The sequence below is a fragment of the Corythoichthys intestinalis genome, chromosome 11, assembly GCF_030265065.1.
Source record: "Corythoichthys intestinalis isolate RoL2023-P3 chromosome 11, ASM3026506v1, whole genome shotgun sequence".
In the NCBI taxonomy this organism is placed as follows: domain Eukaryota; kingdom Metazoa; phylum Chordata; class Actinopteri; order Syngnathiformes; family Syngnathidae; genus Corythoichthys; species Corythoichthys intestinalis.
The window spans coordinates 31228530-31249487 of NC_080405.1; the positions used below are offsets into that span (position 1 = coordinate 31228530).

The 20958-nt window shown below is 38.8% G+C and overlaps 1 protein-coding gene across 1 annotated transcript; it reads left to right on the forward strand.

The window, feature by feature from the left end:
- Nucleotides 1-3936: 3936 nt before the first annotated feature.
- Nucleotides 3937-20838, forward strand: hprt1 (hypoxanthine phosphoribosyltransferase 1). The gene is made up of 9 exons (XM_057850153.1): nt 3937-4117; nt 12596-12702; nt 14445-14628; nt 14706-14771; nt 16154-16171; nt 16251-16333; nt 18704-18750; nt 18824-18900; nt 19377-20838. The coding sequence occupies exons 1-9, from the start codon at nt 4091-4093 to the stop codon at nt 19422-19424; spliced, it is 657 nt and encodes a 218-aa protein (XP_057706136.1). The 5' UTR covers nt 3937-4090; the 3' UTR covers nt 19425-20838.
- The last annotated feature ends 120 nt before the right edge of the window (nt 20839-20958 follow it).

Consider the following 20958-nt stretch of genomic DNA (forward strand, 5'->3'; position numbering starts at 1 on the left):
CGAGTTCGACTTGTGTGAATAAAGTTGTGTCCACTTGCAACTTGTGTGTGTGGCTCGTTCTATGTTACGCCCTTAGTGAGCCGACCGTGGGACGTAACAGTTTTGATTATGGGATGCATGAACGGGTCATTTTGCGCTTGCGTTAACTGTGTCAAATATTTTAACGTGTTTAATTCAAAAAATTAATTAATTTAACGCGCTAAATTTGACAGCGCTAGATTACGTCAGAAACTTGTTCGGTACGCCTCCGTTCGGAACCGAGCACACCGTACCGAAACGGTTCAATACAAATACATGTACCGTTACACTCCTAAATACTACATATTTACATTGGCGGCAGAGAGTTGGGGGGCGCGAAAAATGTACGTCTTCCTGAGGGGGGCGTAACAGAAAATAATAGAGAAGCACTGTCCAGTGACATGCGGTCAGGGGAGGCAGGTGAGGCTCTGCCTCACCTGTCATCATGACAAAAAAATAATTATAGCATCAAATTTATATTAATATTTGTCCATTGCTCTTTATGTATGACTCATTTCAAACATTTTTTATAGTCAAAATCGCTGAATTTGCCTATTTCCTGTTCAAATAAAGAAATGAAACGAGAGGTGCGGCAGCAACGAGTAAAGCCTCACCTCTGAATGCGCAATCCATAACAAACTGGGTTGATACATGGAATTGGAGCGTGCTGGTTGCCGTACATCTGCATGTCGCCATTATAATGTTTCCAGATACGTTTATTTGACGTGATTTTCCACAGTCTGGCTAATGTCTTTAACCCTTAAAGTTTAATGTTTGTTAGCGACATATTTAGTTTTGCTGATGGGAAATAAAACCGCAGTGAAAAGGCACAGGTTGCGGCAGATAGTACTCTGCCGCACTGAAAAGGGGCGTACGTGAAACTGGACTTCTGTTAAAAGTGGACGCGGTTAACACAACACCGGAGCTAAAAGGTTTGCTTCAAACTACGGGACAGAAGATAACTCGCGCTTTTCAAACGGACTGGTACACCCGAAAAGACTGGCTATGTGGCTGTCCTTCGAAAAATCTCCTTTGCTGCTTTCCCTGCCTTTTGTTCTCAACTTGTGCCAATGTCTGGACTAACACGAGATATTGTGACATAAAAAAACTACCACGAAGCCTCAGCAAACATGAGAGCTCGACCACTCACATTCAAAGCCTGATTGCTTTAAAAACTTTTGGAAGCTCAAGGATCAATTTTGGCTTTGACGAACAGCGGAAGCTCAACGGTAGCATCCACAAACTAAGGTAAAGGAAAACCGAAAGAGTTTGAAAGACCTCATTAATGCAACCTGCATCCTAGCTAAACAGGAGTTAACATTTGGTGGTAACGATGAGCGTGTAAGCTCTTCTAAACGTGGCATATATGTAGAACGATTACATGGTTTTGCTGAGAAAGATGAAAGGTTAGCTAGACATTTGGGCACATCCACTGTGTTTTCTGGCTTGTCAAATAGAACACAGAACGATCTAATTGAAGCAATCCTCTCCATTGAGGCGGAGAGATTTTTTAAAGTAAAGAAAATAAGGAGGACTTTTACAAAAAGGGTGTAGGTTAGGGACGGTAGGGACATAACACTACTAACTTTTCAGGAAGCTAAAATTGTCCCCACCAACTTTTAAGCAACCTTACCTTTTTTGCATGATATAATGTTCAGTTATATAGAGAATTTAGATCTTTCAATAGTTCCATATGTTGTAAGGATAGAATTGACCCTACCGTTATTAAGTGAATTATTTTCATTATGTTTATGTTTGCTAATAAAAACCAGACATTTATTCAGGAAGTTTTCAAAATGTTTCTTTAGTATTATTTGAAAACAAAGGTTTGAATCAAACAGTGTATCATCTGAACCAATGCACGTAAAAGTTATTATCAGTAGATAAGGATTTATTTTGCATTGATCATTTTGCCTATTAATTAATTAGGTTCATATACATGAGAAATGTGGCCCTTTGCCCCCTTCATCCAATCTGTTTGGTCTTATTAATGTCCCGTCCCCAGCAAAAAGTGCACCTAAATGCAGGTTATGCTGTTATATCGTCCCTACGAATGTTGAGACCAAACCTATGCCCTTCCAAAGTAACGCCGGTTTTTGTGGTGAAGGACAGGTGCAAAACCACAAACAGTTTTCATTTCAATCTTATTAAAAAAAAAAAAAAAAAGAGCTTGGACCAAGAAAAATACAATAGAATATTTAAAAACTAGATTTTGGCCTTAAATAAAATATTCTTGGTTTTTCTTTTCACACTTTATGTTTAGCAATCTGTAATAAATTGATTAAAGTATCAGAATTAAAAGTTTTAAAAACAACTGAATATTTCACTAAAGGTCAGAATTGAATTCTGTGGTTTTATACACTACTCTTTACTCTCATTTATGCTGCATGAATTATAGAATTGCGACGGCCAACACATTGGGGGTATAGAGCAAATCCATGTTATTTTCTTACTTTTACGTATCGATGATATGTATCGTGTGTGCATGTTTTGTGAAGAACGCTGATGAGATATGAAATAACCAGTAGCCAATTGAATAAGCTACCTTTTTGGTTTATATATTTGGAAATCTGACACTAAAGGAGTCAGTGCCTCACCAACCATGAACCTCACCGCACGTCACTGGACTGTCATACCGTCAGAATCTCATACCTCACATGCCTAGTGTCCAAGCAGAAGCAAATCCACCTGTCACGAGGAAACAATTTAAAACACACCAGAAGATACCAGAAAATAATAATTTTAATCCAAACAAATTTTAATGTCTATTTCAGGGGCCAGTCAGGGGCGTTACCGGGGGGGGGGGGGGGGGGGGGGCAGTTCCAACCCAAGGACACGCTCTGCCCTCCCAAAGAAAACTGGATGTAGTACTAACGGCACTCTGGGCACCACGCATTGAAATGAACTGTTGGTTTTGTTCCTAGAGTGCGCTACACACATTTACGCATATTTTGAAATTTTTTTTTTTTCTTTTTTTTTTCTCACATTTTATCAGTTTTCACCAGTGTTCATCTGGCTGTTGAGTTTGGTGAGTTTTGAAGCATTCTGAGGGGGTCAAAGTGGGCTCAAAGCGTCGGCGGGACAAAGAATGACTGCTAGGGGGCGCTACATAGTGTATTTGGAATTTGTCTTTACACGGTATCAAAGATTGCACCTGTCTCTACCTGCCTGTCGAATTTGGTGCATTTTGAAACATTCTAAGGTGGTCAAATTGAGCTCAAAGGGGCTGCGGAACAAAGAATAACCATAATAATAATAATAAACCCGAGGAACCACAATAGGTTACCTAAAAAAAAAAAACATTGTCACCTGCATGTTCAGTTATGGATGTGTTCTAAGTCAAATCAAATCAAATCAAATCAAATCAAATCAAATCAAATCAAATCAAATCATCTTTTATTTGTTCAGACCAAATCACAACTACAGTTATCTCAAGGAGAAAACAAAACATGTTTTAAGGTGCAGTAGCCCGATGCTGGATTTCGATCTACTTGAGCATTGTAGTTTTTTTTTTTTTTTTTTTGCCCCCCCAGGTAAGACTAATGCCCACCCACACCTGGCATCCTGGTAACACCACTGCATGCAGTTCACAGGTTGTGCGTTGTGAGACGCTAAAATGCCAGTTCAGTAACAAAGCTGAACTTCAAGGTGTTAAACATTGTAGTTAAATAGTTAAAACTAATCAAAACTGATTATTCAGAAACGGACAAATTTTCTCCAGACAAGTAGCCCGAATTTGATCAACGCGCCCAATACATTTATCTTCAGCACCACCCCGAGTCTTTGAAAAAAATAGGAACCCGCCCAATCTGGCAACAATGGCGCTGCCCAAAATGAAACTTGATTTGTCACAGGTCACGTGATATCATCCTCGCCAATACACGACACTTGATTTTACCCTCCCACTTTTGCTGTTCAGTGCCATTCGGCCCGCCAGTGAGCGTGCCGTGTACTCGCAGCTAGCTTCTTCATGTGAGCTGTCAGAGGAGTCTGTTTTACCAGGCAGGCAGTTTTACCCGCTGTATCGGGGAGCAAGATACTTTCAAGGGACGGGAGTTGGTCGGAAAGAGACATGGCGACACCTGGCCAGTGTATTGTGGTAGGTCTCCCTCACAGCAAGCATGACGTCGGCATGCTCGTCGTAGTTATATGGATACACTTGACGTAAGCGTCACTCGTCTCATTTTTGTTGTACCCTTCTCTTTAGCCAGTTTGTACTCGACAAAACGTGGTCTGCGCAACGCAGTCACGTTGTGTACGTGACTCAGTACAGTAGTCCCCCCCCCCCCCCCCCCCCGCTACATTGGTTTGACCTCCCTCGCCCCCCCCCCCCCAAAATATACAGTGTACAGGAAAACAATGTGACAAACACTAGCAAGAGGCATACTGTAAAAAAAAAAAAAAAAAAAAAAAAGTTTACAGTAAAAATGAAATCTCTAATTTTTAAAAGTATCAATGATGAATTGTGTGGCATGCTTTACATGAGGCAGAAAACACAAGACTGAAAAAGCAGTTTCTGCTCTTGCACTCCTCTATAAAAGAAACTGCTGTATTTTAAGCCAAAATAACTGTTGTGTTTGATAGAACAATGTCTATATGCTGCCATAGCAGATTCATGGCGCATTAAGCCCCCAAACTATTTCTGATTTGTCTGTTTTACCCTGGAAACCCCCGTTTACAGATGTCGTGCAACCGCTCTTGTTTCAACCCAGCGATAAAACGAAGGTAATTCATTATGGCGCAAAATACTCAGGTGATTTGAAGTTCCGCCCCCAATTTGGCCAAATTTCAAATTGTGGGATATGCATGTGTGATAAATCATTGGAAAGCTTAAAATCTCAATTTTCTGGGGGAAGAAAAATTTAAACAGCAAAACCCTATCTGGAGGTAAGAACACGCGAGAGCAGAATTACAGACGCCATGACTTTAACCCTTTAACACCTAAGCCTATTTTGGCCGAATTTGCATGCATTTGATGTTGCCTTTATATTTCAAAGAAAAAATTGTTTACAATGGCCAAATTGGGTCCCTTTTTTCAGGACACCTTGAACTTCATGTCTAAACTGTTGTTTTCTTCACTGACCAATTATAATCCACATTTTGGACCCAAAAAGACAAAAAAAATCCCAAAATCTTTTTTCAAAATTTGTAATGTTGACGTCCCATTGACAACCAAACATGCTCGACCAACCGTTTTGAAGCTTGATAATATTTATTCAACTTGTTAGGATAAACATTAAATAGAAAAAAATAAGATTGAATAGTTTTATGTTTGACAATTCAACACAAACAGCAGGTATGGTCATAGGCGCTTTTGGCCTTTACACATACTATGGTCAAAACAGGTTATGTAGTGTGCAAAATAGTGAGAAAAAAATGTATATATATATCATCTAACACAAAAAGGGTTTGGAAGATATCTCTTTGTGAAGTTAGGTGTTGTACCCATCACCTTATCAAAAGTATATACGTACATGCAATCAAGCTTCTCGAACACACATCTACATAAAAATTGAAAAGATTATAGTGAAGAAAAAAAACATATAACGTTGAAAAAAAGTATCTTAAAAAATATTGACAAGTAGTTCAATTCAAAATTTTCAGGCATGCGACCCAATAAAGTTTTTTTTTTTTTTGCGCACTCAATAAAGCTTCTTCTTGAGGTCACCGAGCTGCGCCACACACAACGTCACACAGCCTACTCTTTTGCGCTCTACTGTCACTTCTACTCGCCGGGACGCCGATTCATCAGAGGAAAACAACGACAAATACGACTCATCTTCTTCCTTGAGTTAATGAAATAATGCATTAGCTTGTGCTAAATGTAGTTTTAGATTCATTCTGCACGTTTCAAAGTCGCTCACTCAAACCAACAGGTGTTCGGCCATTCCTTACTACGCGGCGAAACACAATGCTCAGCGCGCTTGCGCATGCATCTACACGGCACACGCATGCGCACATCGGTTAGAAGCGGTGAGTACTCACTATTTTTGTTTTTATTTAGTTATTTAGAACCTTTTCGCTGCCTCAAAGATACTTTTTGCATGTATTACCCTCTCATACTTTTAACCAATGTGTTTTTTTGTGTTAGCTTTGAAGCAGTTCACCACATTAGTCACGTAGCGTATTTAAACCGTCCTTATTTGATATAACTACATTTAAGTATTTTCTGCAGGCATTTTTTTAGTATGTTATTTCTGTATGCATCTAAACAAAACAAGTTTAGAGCGCACGGTAGTACTTTGGGTGCCAAATTCGACTAATGTAGCACGTTTCGCCGATGTAGAAGATTTTGGCAGAACAACGGCCGCTGCTTGCTTCGCATGCCTCCCTTTCAATAGTTGGTGCTTCGTCCGGAAATTTATTAAAAATGATCACATTCGGTTCGTCCTTCCTGACATCACAACGACTCTTGGGATAACTAGTCTTTTGTGTTTCTTTCGGTTTTGAAAAAGGACAAGGAATGATGGAAATATGGAGATGGATACATGGTCCATGCAGCGTGCAGTGCAATAAAACTATAAAACTCAAATGACATTATCTCCCGTTTTTCTTGGCCGATTGACTTCAAATAAAAACTGGTGTGGACATCAACTTCCGCACTTTCAAACGAAACCAACCAGCAACACGTGGGTGATGTAATTACAACGTGACAAAGCTTCAAAGACGATATGAGTAAACGCGTCGCTGCCGACACGTTCGGTGTTAAAGGGTTAACGAGATATTATCGCGTACTTACCTTGTTTCAATCCAAAAACTCCATGTAGCATGTATCCCTGAGTGTCAAGACACAGCTGTGAATGGCCACAGCTGGATTTTTGGGGATTTTATGGGTGAAACATGGTAATATAACAAGGGTCGCGATGCAGAAATCGCAGACATCAAGGAGTGGTCGAGATGTTGTTTTTCATACAGCCTGTCATTTTAAGCTTCGAATCATTAATTGATTTCGTTTAAGAAAAAAAAACGACTTGAAAAAATTATTCACTCTCATATTTTAAACTTTTAAAACAAATTATGTCACAATGAAAAAAATAGTCTGTAAAAAAGTCACGGATATCTACCTCATAACTATCCCTTGATTGTATTTTTTTTTTTTTTGTTACTGTCGCATTTTCTCCGATATGTCAGATGATAAATAATTGATCCAAACAAAGAAAAATGAAAAAAAAAAAAAAAAGTTTAAATGGGTAAATATATGAAAAAGAAAATCTTGAATCCAACAACATGAGTCGCTATTTGTATATCTGACGACATGCTCAAAATACGATGATTTATGACAGCGCCGCAGTTTGTTTTCCCGCAAGACGGATGCACGGCGAATTTTCTTGTCAGAGAAATCAACGTACAGTAGGTTCCAAGAATGTTAGTGCAGGTGGTGGGAAAAGGTGAGTTTTACAATTGAAATAAAGATGGAAATGATAGAAAAATATCAGCGTGAATTGCTTCGACATTACGGCCGTAGAATGTCCACGATCTCGACGGTCCTCCTCTGAAAAAATGGCCAGCTTCGTCAGATTTTTTAATAATTTATTTCAGAACGTGAGCAACACAACATACCTACTGTCTGCCACAGCTGAACATGAAAAGTGAAAGTAAAAGGTCCTCTCTCATTCGGTCACGTCAGCCACGCGGTGCGTTCAGGTACACCATGCAAAACACATCTACCACACTAGAACCCGATTCGTTACGTTATTATAGGTATTATTATTATTATTCCGATTTTTATTCATAATTTTTTTGTTTTGCTCTGTGTAATTGCTATTTGCAACAGTAACAGCAGTATTTATTAAGGATTTAGTGTAGGTTTTTGGGCTGTGGAACGAATGAATGAAATAATGTATTCTTAAGGGAAATTCCTGCTTGACTTACTGTATGACCATTTCGACTTACAAACAGGGTCCTGGAATGAATTAACTTCATATGTAGTGTAGGGCTGGGCGATATGGCCTTAAGTACGTATCACGATAAATTGAGCAGATTTACCTCGATAACGATAAATGACGATAAATTCGCCCAAGCAAACTGTTATATAATTTGAAAATTTGAATCAATGCATGGAATACAAATTAACAGTTTCTCGTTAAATTTATTTACCAGCTTTCAATTTAACAATTGCACATGCAGTCTAAACATTAAGTATTAAAAAAAATCTTGGAAAACAATAAGAATTCTTGTGTGAACATTTACAACAGCTTGTATGACTTGAAAAATATCATCACTTGAATTTCATTAAATTCATTCCGCATTGTTATACACTAGATAGTGGCATACGTTTAGATATTTAGAATAGATACAAATACGACACATCCACCCGCCCCCCAGAAATGATACTTAATTAAAAAATAAAATGTTTCACAAACCTTTCTTTTATTCGGCTCAATTATTTACATCTTATGATTTTGGAAATCCTTACAGTATTCAATAAATAATATTCCTGTTCCCAAGCACTGTGCTTACTGTACTGTAATTTTTACAAAAAATAAACAATACATAGTTACTCCCCGTCATCTAGGACGAGCCACTTAGAAGATTAGCACTGTCGTGTATTACAAATACTGCTTTGAACACATCTTCACAGACAAAAGCAATGACACAGGCTTAAAGAGGTCAACTTTAATTGTGTAAATCACACTTAATGACGACACGATCTCCTGGTTGAAATAGACGACATCCACTTAATTCTATTGAAGATACTGTATGTAATGCTGAGGCAATTTGTCAACTTTACTTTTAAAAAGAAACGTGCACTGTTTATCCAGTAGATGGGGCTCTTGCAGTGTGTCAAACAGTGATTCAATTTAGGGCAATTGTCTTAAAAGTGGTTCATTGTTTCAGAAAGCCTCGGTTTTTCCATCCCTATCTGGAAACTGTCAAGAGTTTACTTAATTTCGGGTGAAAGTTTGGCGAAGCTAACGTAAGCCCGACTTCATCCCGTTTACTTGTAGCGTTAGCCGCTAGCGTTAGCAGCTAGCGTTAGCCTACCGGGCTTCTGTTTGATTGGCTTCCTGAAAACCATGTGACTCCAAACGTAAGCACACTTTCTGCTTTCTTAAAGGGAAATGAACATAGCCGAACAACACAGAGTCAAAGCGGGATGAAAAGACTATATTTTCTTCTTTTAGTAAATTACCGAATTTACCGACATGGTCAAAATTACGTCGGTCATCGTGAAGAATTTCGGTAAAGGTAAATTTTCGGTTTACCGCCCTGCTCTAATGTAGTGGTACCACAATACTTAAAAGACAAAAAAGCCACTTCTCACTGTAAAAGTAAATAAGTTTAAATAATTTTTTTTGGGCCTGTCAAATCCATCCAAAACTTTTGTCTTCCTCACAGACTAGGCGAATATTTCAATCCATAAATTCAGCAACACTACATCATTGCTCGCCTTGCAAGAAAAACGGTACTTCCTGATTCATCGATTCATCATACCGTATTTCAACTCTCAACTGTCCAACCACTTCACCGGTCATTTGACATTTGAGCCAATCATGAGAACGAGGCAGGAGTTGCGGACGTGACCAGGAAGCAACTATATGGTTGAATACAATTTCAAAGTGCAAGGCGGTTCTTGTAGATAGTTGAATTTAGAGGTGCACGATAATTATCGGTCCGATAATTACTGGTCCGATAATAGAGTTATGACGTCATCCCAATAAATCTGATAACATAATATATTATCGGCCCTATTAATAATACTTTTGGCACGGTGTCGGATTGGGATTTGTGCGTTTGTTTCCACTCCTGTTTTTCCAGTATGCAAAGTTTTGTTACTGTCTTTGTTTTGTTCATTATAGTAATGTTCATGTCATCATGAAAATTCTGGTTTGGTCAAAGGCAAATCTAAGCTGAATCAACCACTAGTATTTTTGACCTACAGGTGTTCAAAAACTAAGGTGAATTTACATGGAAAAATTATATATACGTACATTATCGGTTATCGTATCGGTATCGGCCTTGAGGAGCAGGAAGTTATCGGTATCGGTTTCAAAAAATGGATATCGTGTACCCCTAGTTGAATTACAAATGTTTTGTCAGAAAAACGCTTATTTCCTCATTAATAGGAAAGGAAAGAACATCATGAAAAGCTTTACATGATGGGAAAAAATGTTCTCTTTCGCAAACCAATACGTTGTACTGTGGCTTGGTCACCTTCTGATGGCGAGCCAATCAGAGAAAAGAGGCGTGAGCTGTAGACGTGACCGGGAAGCGACTATTTGCTTGAATAATATGATGGAATGTAAAATGTTTTTGTAGATCAATTTCCCAAGTTTTGTCTGAACTACACTTAATTTCCTAATTAAAAGAGGAGCAAAGAACATCACTAAAAGCTTTTTTTTTGACAGGGAACGAGGGTTATGAGAAGAGCTGTCATCCAATCAGCAGCCGTAAATTTTTTTAAGCTTCCTACCATGTAACAGGTGTCAATAGGATATTTCCAAGATCGATATGTGGAATATATTCGTAGGGATGTATGGAACAATCAGTCTGGTGTGCCAGGTTACAATATTTCAACATTCTTGTAAACAGATGAGTGTCAGTCTTAACATTGCTAACGATAGACATACAATTTATTTCAACTTGGAGTCGGAAGACTGGCTTTGAATGTTCATGTTTGAGTACCATTGACGGCACTAGATGTTCATTTCTTTTTGACTGGGCGGGGGAATGAATGAATGGACGAATGTTCATTCGTCCCTCCAAGTCAAAATGGATTAGACATCTAGCAGCCAATGAGTTAACACTTTTCTAGTGGAAAATGAGTAACCTTTCAATTTCTTTATTACATAGTGGCATCTTTTTAAAAGGATATATCGATTCATGGCGCAAGCATATCAGTAACTTATTGGGAGACAAAATATCGCAATATAGTATCACCATATATAGTCACACCTCTGTTAACTAATGAAACGGGCCCAGGCAAAAATATGGTATCTTGTTGAACTGGTTTTTGTGAGGCATACAGTAGAATTTTGAGAAAATGTGCGCTTGTCCAAGGTATTTTCCTTAGGCAAACTGCTGAAATTCTCAGGCACTTGACTGATGGCAGGAAGCGTACTTCAGCTTCTCGAACAGTATTTGGATCAGTGCGTATAAGAGTCAGATGACTAAACTATTTAATTTAATAATAAAGAAGTGATTGATGCTAAAAGTATTCAATCGTGACAGGGCAGTCTTATTGCAATTTTGTCTTTTGAGGCGCTGATGCTTCTCTGTTTGCGCAGTGACAAATTCCATTTTGACTTTTTTATGACGGTCTCCCATGAAGTCCGTTGGTGCAATCAGACAGTGAAGTAACTTGACTATGGAGTTTTTCTCTTCTGAACTCTTCCAGGGGGGTTGGTTACAGTATAATTAAGTTTGGAATAACATTTGCTACTGTTGTCTCAAGAAGATTAAACGGGTCATTTTCTAATTTTCTGAGACAACTCTCTCCTATGTTTTCTATGGTCCAATTTAACAAGAGTAAACACAATGTCACCAAAAAGCACAGTCACTCACATGTCATTCTTCAATTTGGCAGACTGATTACAAGCTTGTAAATGCTAAATGAAAGACCCTAAAGGTTGTTTGTAGGTAGGAAAATTCCATCTACACTGCAAATTCTTTAGACTATCTGTCTCTTGGTTATGTATTCACACATTCATCCATTTCACCACTTCTATTTTTAACGCCTGCAGTTTCAAGTCGGCGTCAAATTGTATGTTGTTTGATGTCATGACAAACCTTTATGAGGAATGACCAACAGGAGAGTAAAGAATTTTTCTCTCAAAACATAATCAAATAAAGAAATATTTTTAAGTCGGCTGATAGTTCATGCTCCTGTATCAGGTTTTCAAATGTTGTTCGGTACACTCTTGGCAAACATAGAATTTGCCTGCACAAACTTCAAGGTTGTGTTGTAGAGAGTTCACCTCGCATTATGCGAGTGGAGGGGGGGGGGGGGGGGGGGATTCTCGGATCATGTGACCTTGAGGGACATCTGCCCTGTATGAAACTGTTAAGCGTGTTGCCCAAACAGATGGACATGTTTTTTTTTGTTCATTCACCTCTGCCTTAATTGTGCCGTGCGTAGGGTTCTCTTGTAGCGCTCTTCTTTTCCGGATGCACGCCTTGTGGCCTCAAAACCGTTAGTCTGCTTGGTATCACCCGTGTTATTCCCAAGGCACCTCAAGATAGGCACCCACTTCTCAGCTTTCACATGACACCAGTTATGTCATCTGGGTTCATCAGGCAAACGCTTGTGCAGAGCTGGAGGCTCTTTGACAGGAAACATTGTATAGGTTTTTTTAAGGAAATGTTTGTCAAGGGCTCGGCACCCATAGTAGTGCTTGCAGTTGAAGAAAATCCAGGCATTTTAGAATGGTTGAACTGAAAATGCTTCAGTACAATGACATGCTTTTAAAAAAGATCATTTGACCTCGGGGAATGTCTGAATACTCTTGCGGTGCAGTTTCAACTTTTTCGTGGGAAAGTTACGACATAATAATGACCTTGTCAGCTTATCTTGTACCGCTCTTTCATCAGACGAATGTGATGTTGGGTAACACCCCCATTTCTTCCTTCCTTTCAGATCACTGATGAGGAGCAAGGGTACGACCTGGACCTCTTCTGCATACCAAAGCACTATGCATGTGACTTGGAGCGGGTCTACATCCCTCATGGACTCATTTTGGACAGGTAGGCACTGACTGGCTTTGCTTCAAAAAATACCATTGGCTAATGCAGGGCTTGGGAACCTTTTTGGCTGTGAGAGCCACGAGAACCACATTTTTAAAAATGTTTAATTCCATGAGAGCCATAGAATATGTTTAAAACTAAAATGACAAGTAATGTGTGCATTTTATATAATTTCAACACTATTCAAGTACAAGAGTTTGGGTTGGTCTCCGAATTTTTTTAATAGCAGTGTCATGCTGTTGTTAATCAATGATGAGTATTTCTTACCATTAATGCGACTTCTGGTGCTGCATGGTTTTTCTGATGGCTTTGTAGTCTGGTTGATACTTGGTGGGGTTACGCTTCCTGCAGGCGTTTAGAAACTTAGGATGCGTCTCTTTTCATGTGCACAAAGCGCCACGAATCCTGTTTTTCCCCACCACGCACGGAGCACCATCAGTGCACACTGAAACAAGTTTATACATCGGTAGATTTTTTTCTTTAGTGAACTCAGTGAAGGACTTGAATAAATCCTCTCCTTTTGTTGTCCGTTTATAGTGAAAACCTTGCAATCACGCTGAATTGGGACGAATTGCTTACGGGTGTTGACTCATCTAAAACGAGTGAAAAAAAACGGTGCCGCATTTATGTCCTTCATTTGCGTTGACTCAATTTGATTTGACATCATGATGGTAAGATCGTCAACAGTTCTAAGTCAACAGTTCTTGCCTACACAGGCATGTCTTTTATCCGTTTAATTATCTTGTCTTTATCTGCAAAGTCGTCAGAATTCTCCACAAGGGCAAATTCCTCTGTCCATTCCTGCTGAAAAGTAGGATACTCCTCGTCTTTTTTCTTTTTGCCATCTTCTCAAAAAGGTTTCTAAAATTAGCTGACAAATGTGGAAAACAAAACTAAAAACGAGGGAAGTTTACTACACACACACGCGCACATCGGCCACTGTTTTCGACAGCAAAATACGGTGACCCCACTTGAACAGTGTCTCTGCCTCATCCGCGTTGCCAATGCGATTAATAGATAAATAAATAAATATAGAGAGAGACACAACGACATGTATGTTTGCTACTTTACCACTAAAATTGCTGCGAGCTGGCTTTCTAGTCGCCAGTTGTAGTATACGGACTATGTGTCCCATGATAACCCTGGGCTCACGCAGCCAATGGCATGGGACTTTGGCGGGGGGGGGTCTAACGTAGCACATCTAGGTTGGTATTTGATGATATCTAGTGTGAATTGTGCGAGTGTTGTCGGAGCATTAAAAAAGTTAACATATGCCGCAAAAGTCACGTCGGCTCATTACTGCACAACACCAGCATATGACCAGTGACCGCCACCATTTCGCGCAGTGCGCAAAGGAGTATAACGAAACATTTAAAAAAAAAAAATTAAAAAATGTTTATTATTTTTTTTTATATTTAAAGATTTGTCTGCGAGCCAGATGCAGCCGTCAAAAGAGCCAGATCTGGCTCGCGAGCCATAGGTTCCTGACCCCTGGGCTAATGTCTTCTAAAATGGGGGAATCGGTGATTACCGGTACTTTGTAAATTTCTTTGGGTTTGAAAATGTTAACACGTCATCTGCATACAGTTTCTGGAGTTTACATGTGATTCTTTAAAGCTGAACTTTAGAAATGACTCATTGCCCAATGACACAAACGGAAAATAAGTGGAAACTATTGCTGACTACCACAGAAAAATGAAGCATCCACTGTCCTCTCGTTCCCTCTCCCCATGTGATACCAGGACAGAGCGATTAGCAAGGGAGATTATGAAGGAAATGGGAGGGCATCACATTGTAGCCCTCTGCGTGCTGAAAGGAGGCTACAAGTTCTTTGCAGACCTCCTGGACTACATCAAGGCGCTGAACCGGAACAGTGACCGCTCCATCCCTATGACAGTGGACTTCATTCGCCTCAAGAGCTACTGTGTAATTCTATTTCATGACTTTTTGTTGACCTTCATTTTTACAATTGCATTAAGTTTTTCCATTTCCTGTTCTTGAAGAATGACCAGTCAACAGGAGAAATCAAAGTCATTGGAGGAGATGACTTGTCTACTCTGACAGGCAAGGTGTGTGAGTTGATGCTCATTTATTAGTAGCTCCACTTAAAGAGAATCTCGGACTTATAGGGTCTAATAAGCCACATTTGTTTTCTTTTACCAAAATATGTTATTAGAAACACATAAAACATTCCCATTGATTTAAAAATCTATAATATTTAGTACATGTTTTGAGCTAAGCAGGGTGCCATGTTTTATGCCCGCAATGGACGCTCGGGGTGATGACGTAGTTTGTCACAGTCACTCGACGAACCTAACCAGGTTACTGCAATTCCGCCTACATGGCGAGATGTCAAACACATGAGCACATCTGTTAAAAGCGGCGAGTACTTACTTTTTTTGATCGATTCTTGTATTACCTTTTCATTGCCTCAAAATACTTTTTGCATGTGTTTCCCTTGCATAGTTTAAGCATTGTGTTTTCTTGTGGTAACTTTAAAGCAGATTGTTGATCTGTTGACCACGTTAGTCACGAAGCGTATTTAAACCACCCTTATTTGATTTTACTACGTTTAAGTATTTTCTTAAGGCATCTTTAGTATGTTCTGTCTGTATGCATCAAAACAAAACAAGCTAAAAGCGCACGGTAGTACTTTGGGTGTCAAATTCGCCTCTTGTATGTGTTGCACATTTTGGCAGAACGCCGTCTTTCCTGTTCATTTTGCTTTTGCTGCTCGCTTTGTGAAATATCGACAGTGCTGTAATGCTCATTAATGTTCCTCTCGGGTTTAAATAGAAAGGGTTGAACAGATGACATGTTTATGTCGCTAGAGTCATACTCTGGAAGCTCTGCTGTGAAACTATGTGACGTCACCGCCCTGCGACGTCAACAACAATCGCGACATACTAGTTAAACTAATTTTACAAATTGTATAAAAACCAAAACATCACGAGGGGTTTTCATATCAAATTATTTTAACTCATAATAACGTTTATCTTTAAAGAACTACAAGTATTTCTATCAGTGGATCCCTTTCAGAATGCTTTGAAATGGAACTTTTCTGGACCTCCATTTCCTTCTATACAAAACGTTAATTCATGAAATAATAATTCTTCACTGTGAAGTTCACTGTATAAACTGTTTTTTTCTATTCATAATTGCTCATTAACCAAGCAAATAAAGTTTATCCTAATACTAATATTCCATATCTGCAACCCACTCTTATATTTTTTCCGGTCCTACAGATTAACTTGCAAAAAAAAAATTTCCTCCCAAAATTTGCCCATGGAAAAGCAAAGTTTTTCCTCAAAGAAAAAAATGCTATTTCCAGTCTTTATTACAAGCGCTGCTATAGTAAACGTCCTGTGTTACTGTGCGACTTAATATAGGCACAGAGAAAGATCAAGTCTTTCAAATTCCACTCAACTCAACTTCATTTTTTTTTTCACAGAATGTGCTGATTGTCGAGGTACGTACATGCCGATTACTTTAATTATAGACCGGTCGCTGCTAGGATAACATTAAAGGTCTCTGTTGATGTCTTTCAGGATATTATCGACACGGGAAAGACCATGAAGACATTATTGCAACTCCTCAAACAGTACAATCCTAAAATGGTTAAAGTGGCAAGGTAATGTAAATCCTCGCTCTTTGAAACACAGACCTTTGTCAATAGTTGAGGACATTCAGCACCATTGACCATGATGGACGTCCACTCATCCTTTTATTTTTTTTTTTATGAGTTTGAGACAAAGGCTACGTTCATACTACAGGTCTTAATACACGAATACGATTTTTTCGTGTTTTTTCGACTTGAGTGAGGCATTAACTTCACGGTCGGAACGTGACAAGTCGCATAGAACTGGACCATTTCAAATCCGATCTGGGTCAGTTTCGTATGTGGTTCAAATCCGATCTGGGCCACATTTTTCCAGGCTGTCGCGGCGGTCCCAAATTGGAATTCATGCAGCAATTACGTCATCAAAAGCGAGAGAGACGCTACGGTAGAGATGCAGCTGTGCGTTATTAGCGCTTAGCTTGCATTGAACACTGCTTTTGGGGAAGGGCCGGGCTTGACAACAGTCATAAAAAAATAAAAATGGGTTGAGGATAAGCCTGAGAATGATCGGTTTTCTCTCTGCTCTATATGAGCAATATTTCAACATTACTTACACGGCCGAGAGTTGGGACAAACTGCCCGTATGTGTGTGTGACATGCACGGACAGTGCGTGCATGCTATCAATCCATATAAACTTTGAATATAAACCTAAACTAGGATTATTTATGTCTGTTATTTGTGTCCTCTTTTTGAAAAGCAAAATATGATATCCCTGGAATGATGGATGACAGCCAGCATGTGTGGTCATTTGTTTGATGCTTCTGCGCATGTGGGTCGTCTTGCTCAGTGCGTGTCGGACTGCGAATTAGCGCGCATGCATAATACTTGAATGGTCTCAATGGACAAAGGCAGTCTGAACGGGCACGCCCAAAAAAACGATATGACAAAAAATCAGATTTGTGCATTAAGACCTGTAGTATGAACCTAGCCTAATAGTCATAAAGTACATTTGAACTAAGAGGGATGGCAGCGAATGGACATTCACCCTCACACTCAAAATGGATTGGACGCCTATATCTATTATGTATTAGGGATGCAACGATACAGTTAAGTCACAGTTCAGTACGATTTTCGATACGAGGGACACGATTTTCGATTCGATTCAATACAATACATTTAATGCTCTGAAACAAAAAAATACAAGTGTTTTTTTTTTTTTTTTTTTTTTTAATTTTGCTGACAAGCAAAAATAACTAGGCCATCATATAAACATGCATTATAGTGCATAATATTGAGAACAATCTTTACTGTTTGTAAAGTGAGGCAGGGCACACTGTTGATTGCTACTGCTCTCTTAGCAGGTATGTTTAACATATGAGCAAAACATCCTATTAGCGGTCCGAGTCCATCTGTGTTACGTACTGAATTAGCAATATTTGCAGCATTATCTATAGTCACTGGTATGCATTGATTTGCCCTGCATAACTTCCATTCAGCCATGGCAGTTTTTAATTCATGTACTATATGGACTACGCATCCCATGATCACTCTGGGCTCACGCAGCCAATGGCATGGGACTTTGGGGGAATCTAACGTAGCACATCTAAGTTGCTATTTGATGATATCTAGTGTGCGCGCGCGAGTGTTGTTGGGCATTAAAAAAAATTCACAAACACCACACAAGTCACGTCTGCTCATTACTGCACAACACCAGCATTTGACAATCGACTTTCATAAACAGGATGAGTTTGACGTACAGCGCTCTTAATTTGCTACTCATTGTTTATCATGTAACCTTGAGATAGCTCTCAGTGTCGTCCCGGGGTGTCCAGCTGTCTATTTTCAAAGTGAGGTTGTTCGTAGCAGCCAAGTCGGCAACAATATATTGGCGGACTTTGTTGTATCCTTAAAGACAGTGTTTGTTAAATACGCACGAGTGGGGATAGCGTATCAGTTCGCCCAAAATGCTGCCAAACAACGGCTCTACACGATATTGAAGCAGGCAAGCCGCCTTCTTAAGTGTCTGTCTTTCCTCACGAGCAATGATCCTCATGCGCCGCAGCTCCCACCTTTCATGCAATTTGGGGGAGGAGTGGAGGAGGGGGGTTCCCAGTGGCAGAGTTTGTTTTTTCAAGGCAAAGCTGCGCCAGACATTTTAGCGAGAGAGACGACAAAAATCGGAAAATTCAATTTGGGAGCTTTTTATTGGGATCGAATGTTTTTGTGTATTGAATCAAAGAGGGCATATTGAACGGTTCAATGTAAAACTGAGTATTGTTGGATCCTTATTTTGTATTATCTATTTTATTTTCAGATCAGGGACGTCCAAGGTTTAAACCACTTAAAAGAAAAGCACAATGCTAAAACGGCAACTCAAAATCCAAAATAATGAAACAATCATTTTGTGAATCCTCTTAAATTGAAGCTGAATCTCATTACAGTTTGTTGGTGAAGAGGACGCCAAGAAGTGTTGGGTACAGACCAGACTGTGAGTTGAAACTTTTCGTTATGTCAAAAACCTCAAACATGAGGAGACTGATCTATTTGGCTTCTGTTTTCAGTTATAGGCTTTGAGGTTCCTGACAAATTTGTGGTGGGGTATGCGCTAGACTACAACGAGTACTTTCGAGATCTAAACGTGAGTATGTATTTTCTATTTGATGAAATTCCGCCACAGATGACTTTTCACTTTCTTCTTAGCTAGCAACAGTGTCTAGCACAGCAGCCAGACTTGTTTACAAAAAGCTCCAGGACTTTACTCATAAAAATCTTATTATAAAGTAATCTAATTTTGTTTCAGCTGAATCGATGTCCTAACTCTGTCAAAAACATGATAATGCTATCTTGTTGGATTTGGTCTCCTTGTGTAACGTCTTCAAAACATGGTAAATGTGGGATTTCGGTTGAAAGAGGAAGTACATATTTGAATAATCAGAGAACAGTTCATACAGGAAAGAATGTCATTACTTTTTTACATCTTGAAGAAACTCATCATTTGTGGCTAACCTTTAGAGTTATTTCATCTGTACAGTTCCTTCTTCTAGCATCTTCCATGTCCATCAATTTTTCTGAGTTTATTCCAGTTCCTAATTGCTGGCTTCTTTTGTGTTTCAGCATATCTGCGTCATTAGCGAAACAGGGAAGGAGAAGTACAAGGCATGAAGAGCACCTTTATATATATTTTTTGATTGGCTGGTTCGATTTTAAAGACCAATTTTATTTTTGAGTGCATCATTTAAGAAATGCTGCCTGCTCAGGTTTGGATGCAGAGATATGACAGGTGACGTTTGCCCATGTTTTTTCCCTCCATATTGCCAGTACTGGCAAATTTTAGCTTTTGCAACTTGAGTTTTTAGCGCCTCAGAATAAGAATGTACAGCAAATATATAAATATGCAAAACTGTGTACAATAAGTAGCCAAGTCAACAATTAACCTTTCTGAAAGTTCAGAATCACAACCAGGCAGCAATCCTTATGTTTAACTTTTGCATTGGTTTGAATTGATTGTTATTCTTATTTTTTTTTCAGTTGCTTGATAAGTTATGATTACTATTCCTGTCAACGATGGGTCAATACATCCCATTTTAGTTATCTTACACATTTTAATCGATCTTCGCTTATTACTGCTAGTGATTGCCAATGATTGCTGGACTACTGTTGATGTACTACTGTACAGTACAAGCGCATGCTGCTAAAGTTTCATAGAACAACATTGAGGCAATTTTCTCTTTATCAAGATTGTTGCTTTAATTGATTTCACATTTCATTATAATATGCTAATTAAATAAGTTGGTACATTTATGGAAAATGAACACACAAAAAAGATAACCCCACACATCAAATTCAATAAGATTACAATTGACGCAATTCAGGCTTTGCAGATGACCGTACGTAACCTGGATGACTTCATAGCAGAAACATTGATACGTTTTAAATAGTACAACAAATGTAAAGAAATTATTGCTATTCACTATTGCTGTAACTATTCACAAGATAAAAAGCACGCTGCAAAAGTTGAATTACAAAAAACTGATGAATGAAACACTGGCCACAAGAAAAAAATGAAAATGCATTAGAGCATTGGGAAGGGTCATGTTCTGTGACCCCAGTTTTTATTGTTGTTAAAATAATTAGAATATAAAGTGCTTTAACGCTGCTAGCTAGTTTATGTGACTATTGTTGAACCCCCCCACCAAAAAAAGTTTGTTGGTCGGCTTTTACCTGAAACTAACAGTTGTATGTTATTTATGACCACATTTCAATATTTTTATTTTACAAACTCTGTATGTCATGGGAATCCACTTTTGTAAATTGTCAGTTTGGAAATTTGCCATATAGTATACTACCTGTCAGTTGAATAATGAGTGATATAAATATCCTTTTTTTTTTGTTTTGTTTTCAAGCTGTCTTACTAGGACAGATCTGACCAATGTGTTCAGTTTCCTGTTTTTTTTTTTTTTTTTTTTCTTTTTTTTTTTTGGGTCACTCAAGCGATCCACCAGTGTTGCCAGCTACTATTACATATGACTGTGTCTTTTGCTGTGCTGCTCAATAAATATGCACACATTGCCTTGTTGACTGAAGTCCAGTGTGAAATTTCCACTGTGATGATTATAGGTGGATGATATGTCAACTTATTTCTAGCCTGGCTATCTAATGTCAGTTTACATCTTACAGGTCTGCATGGGCAAAAACT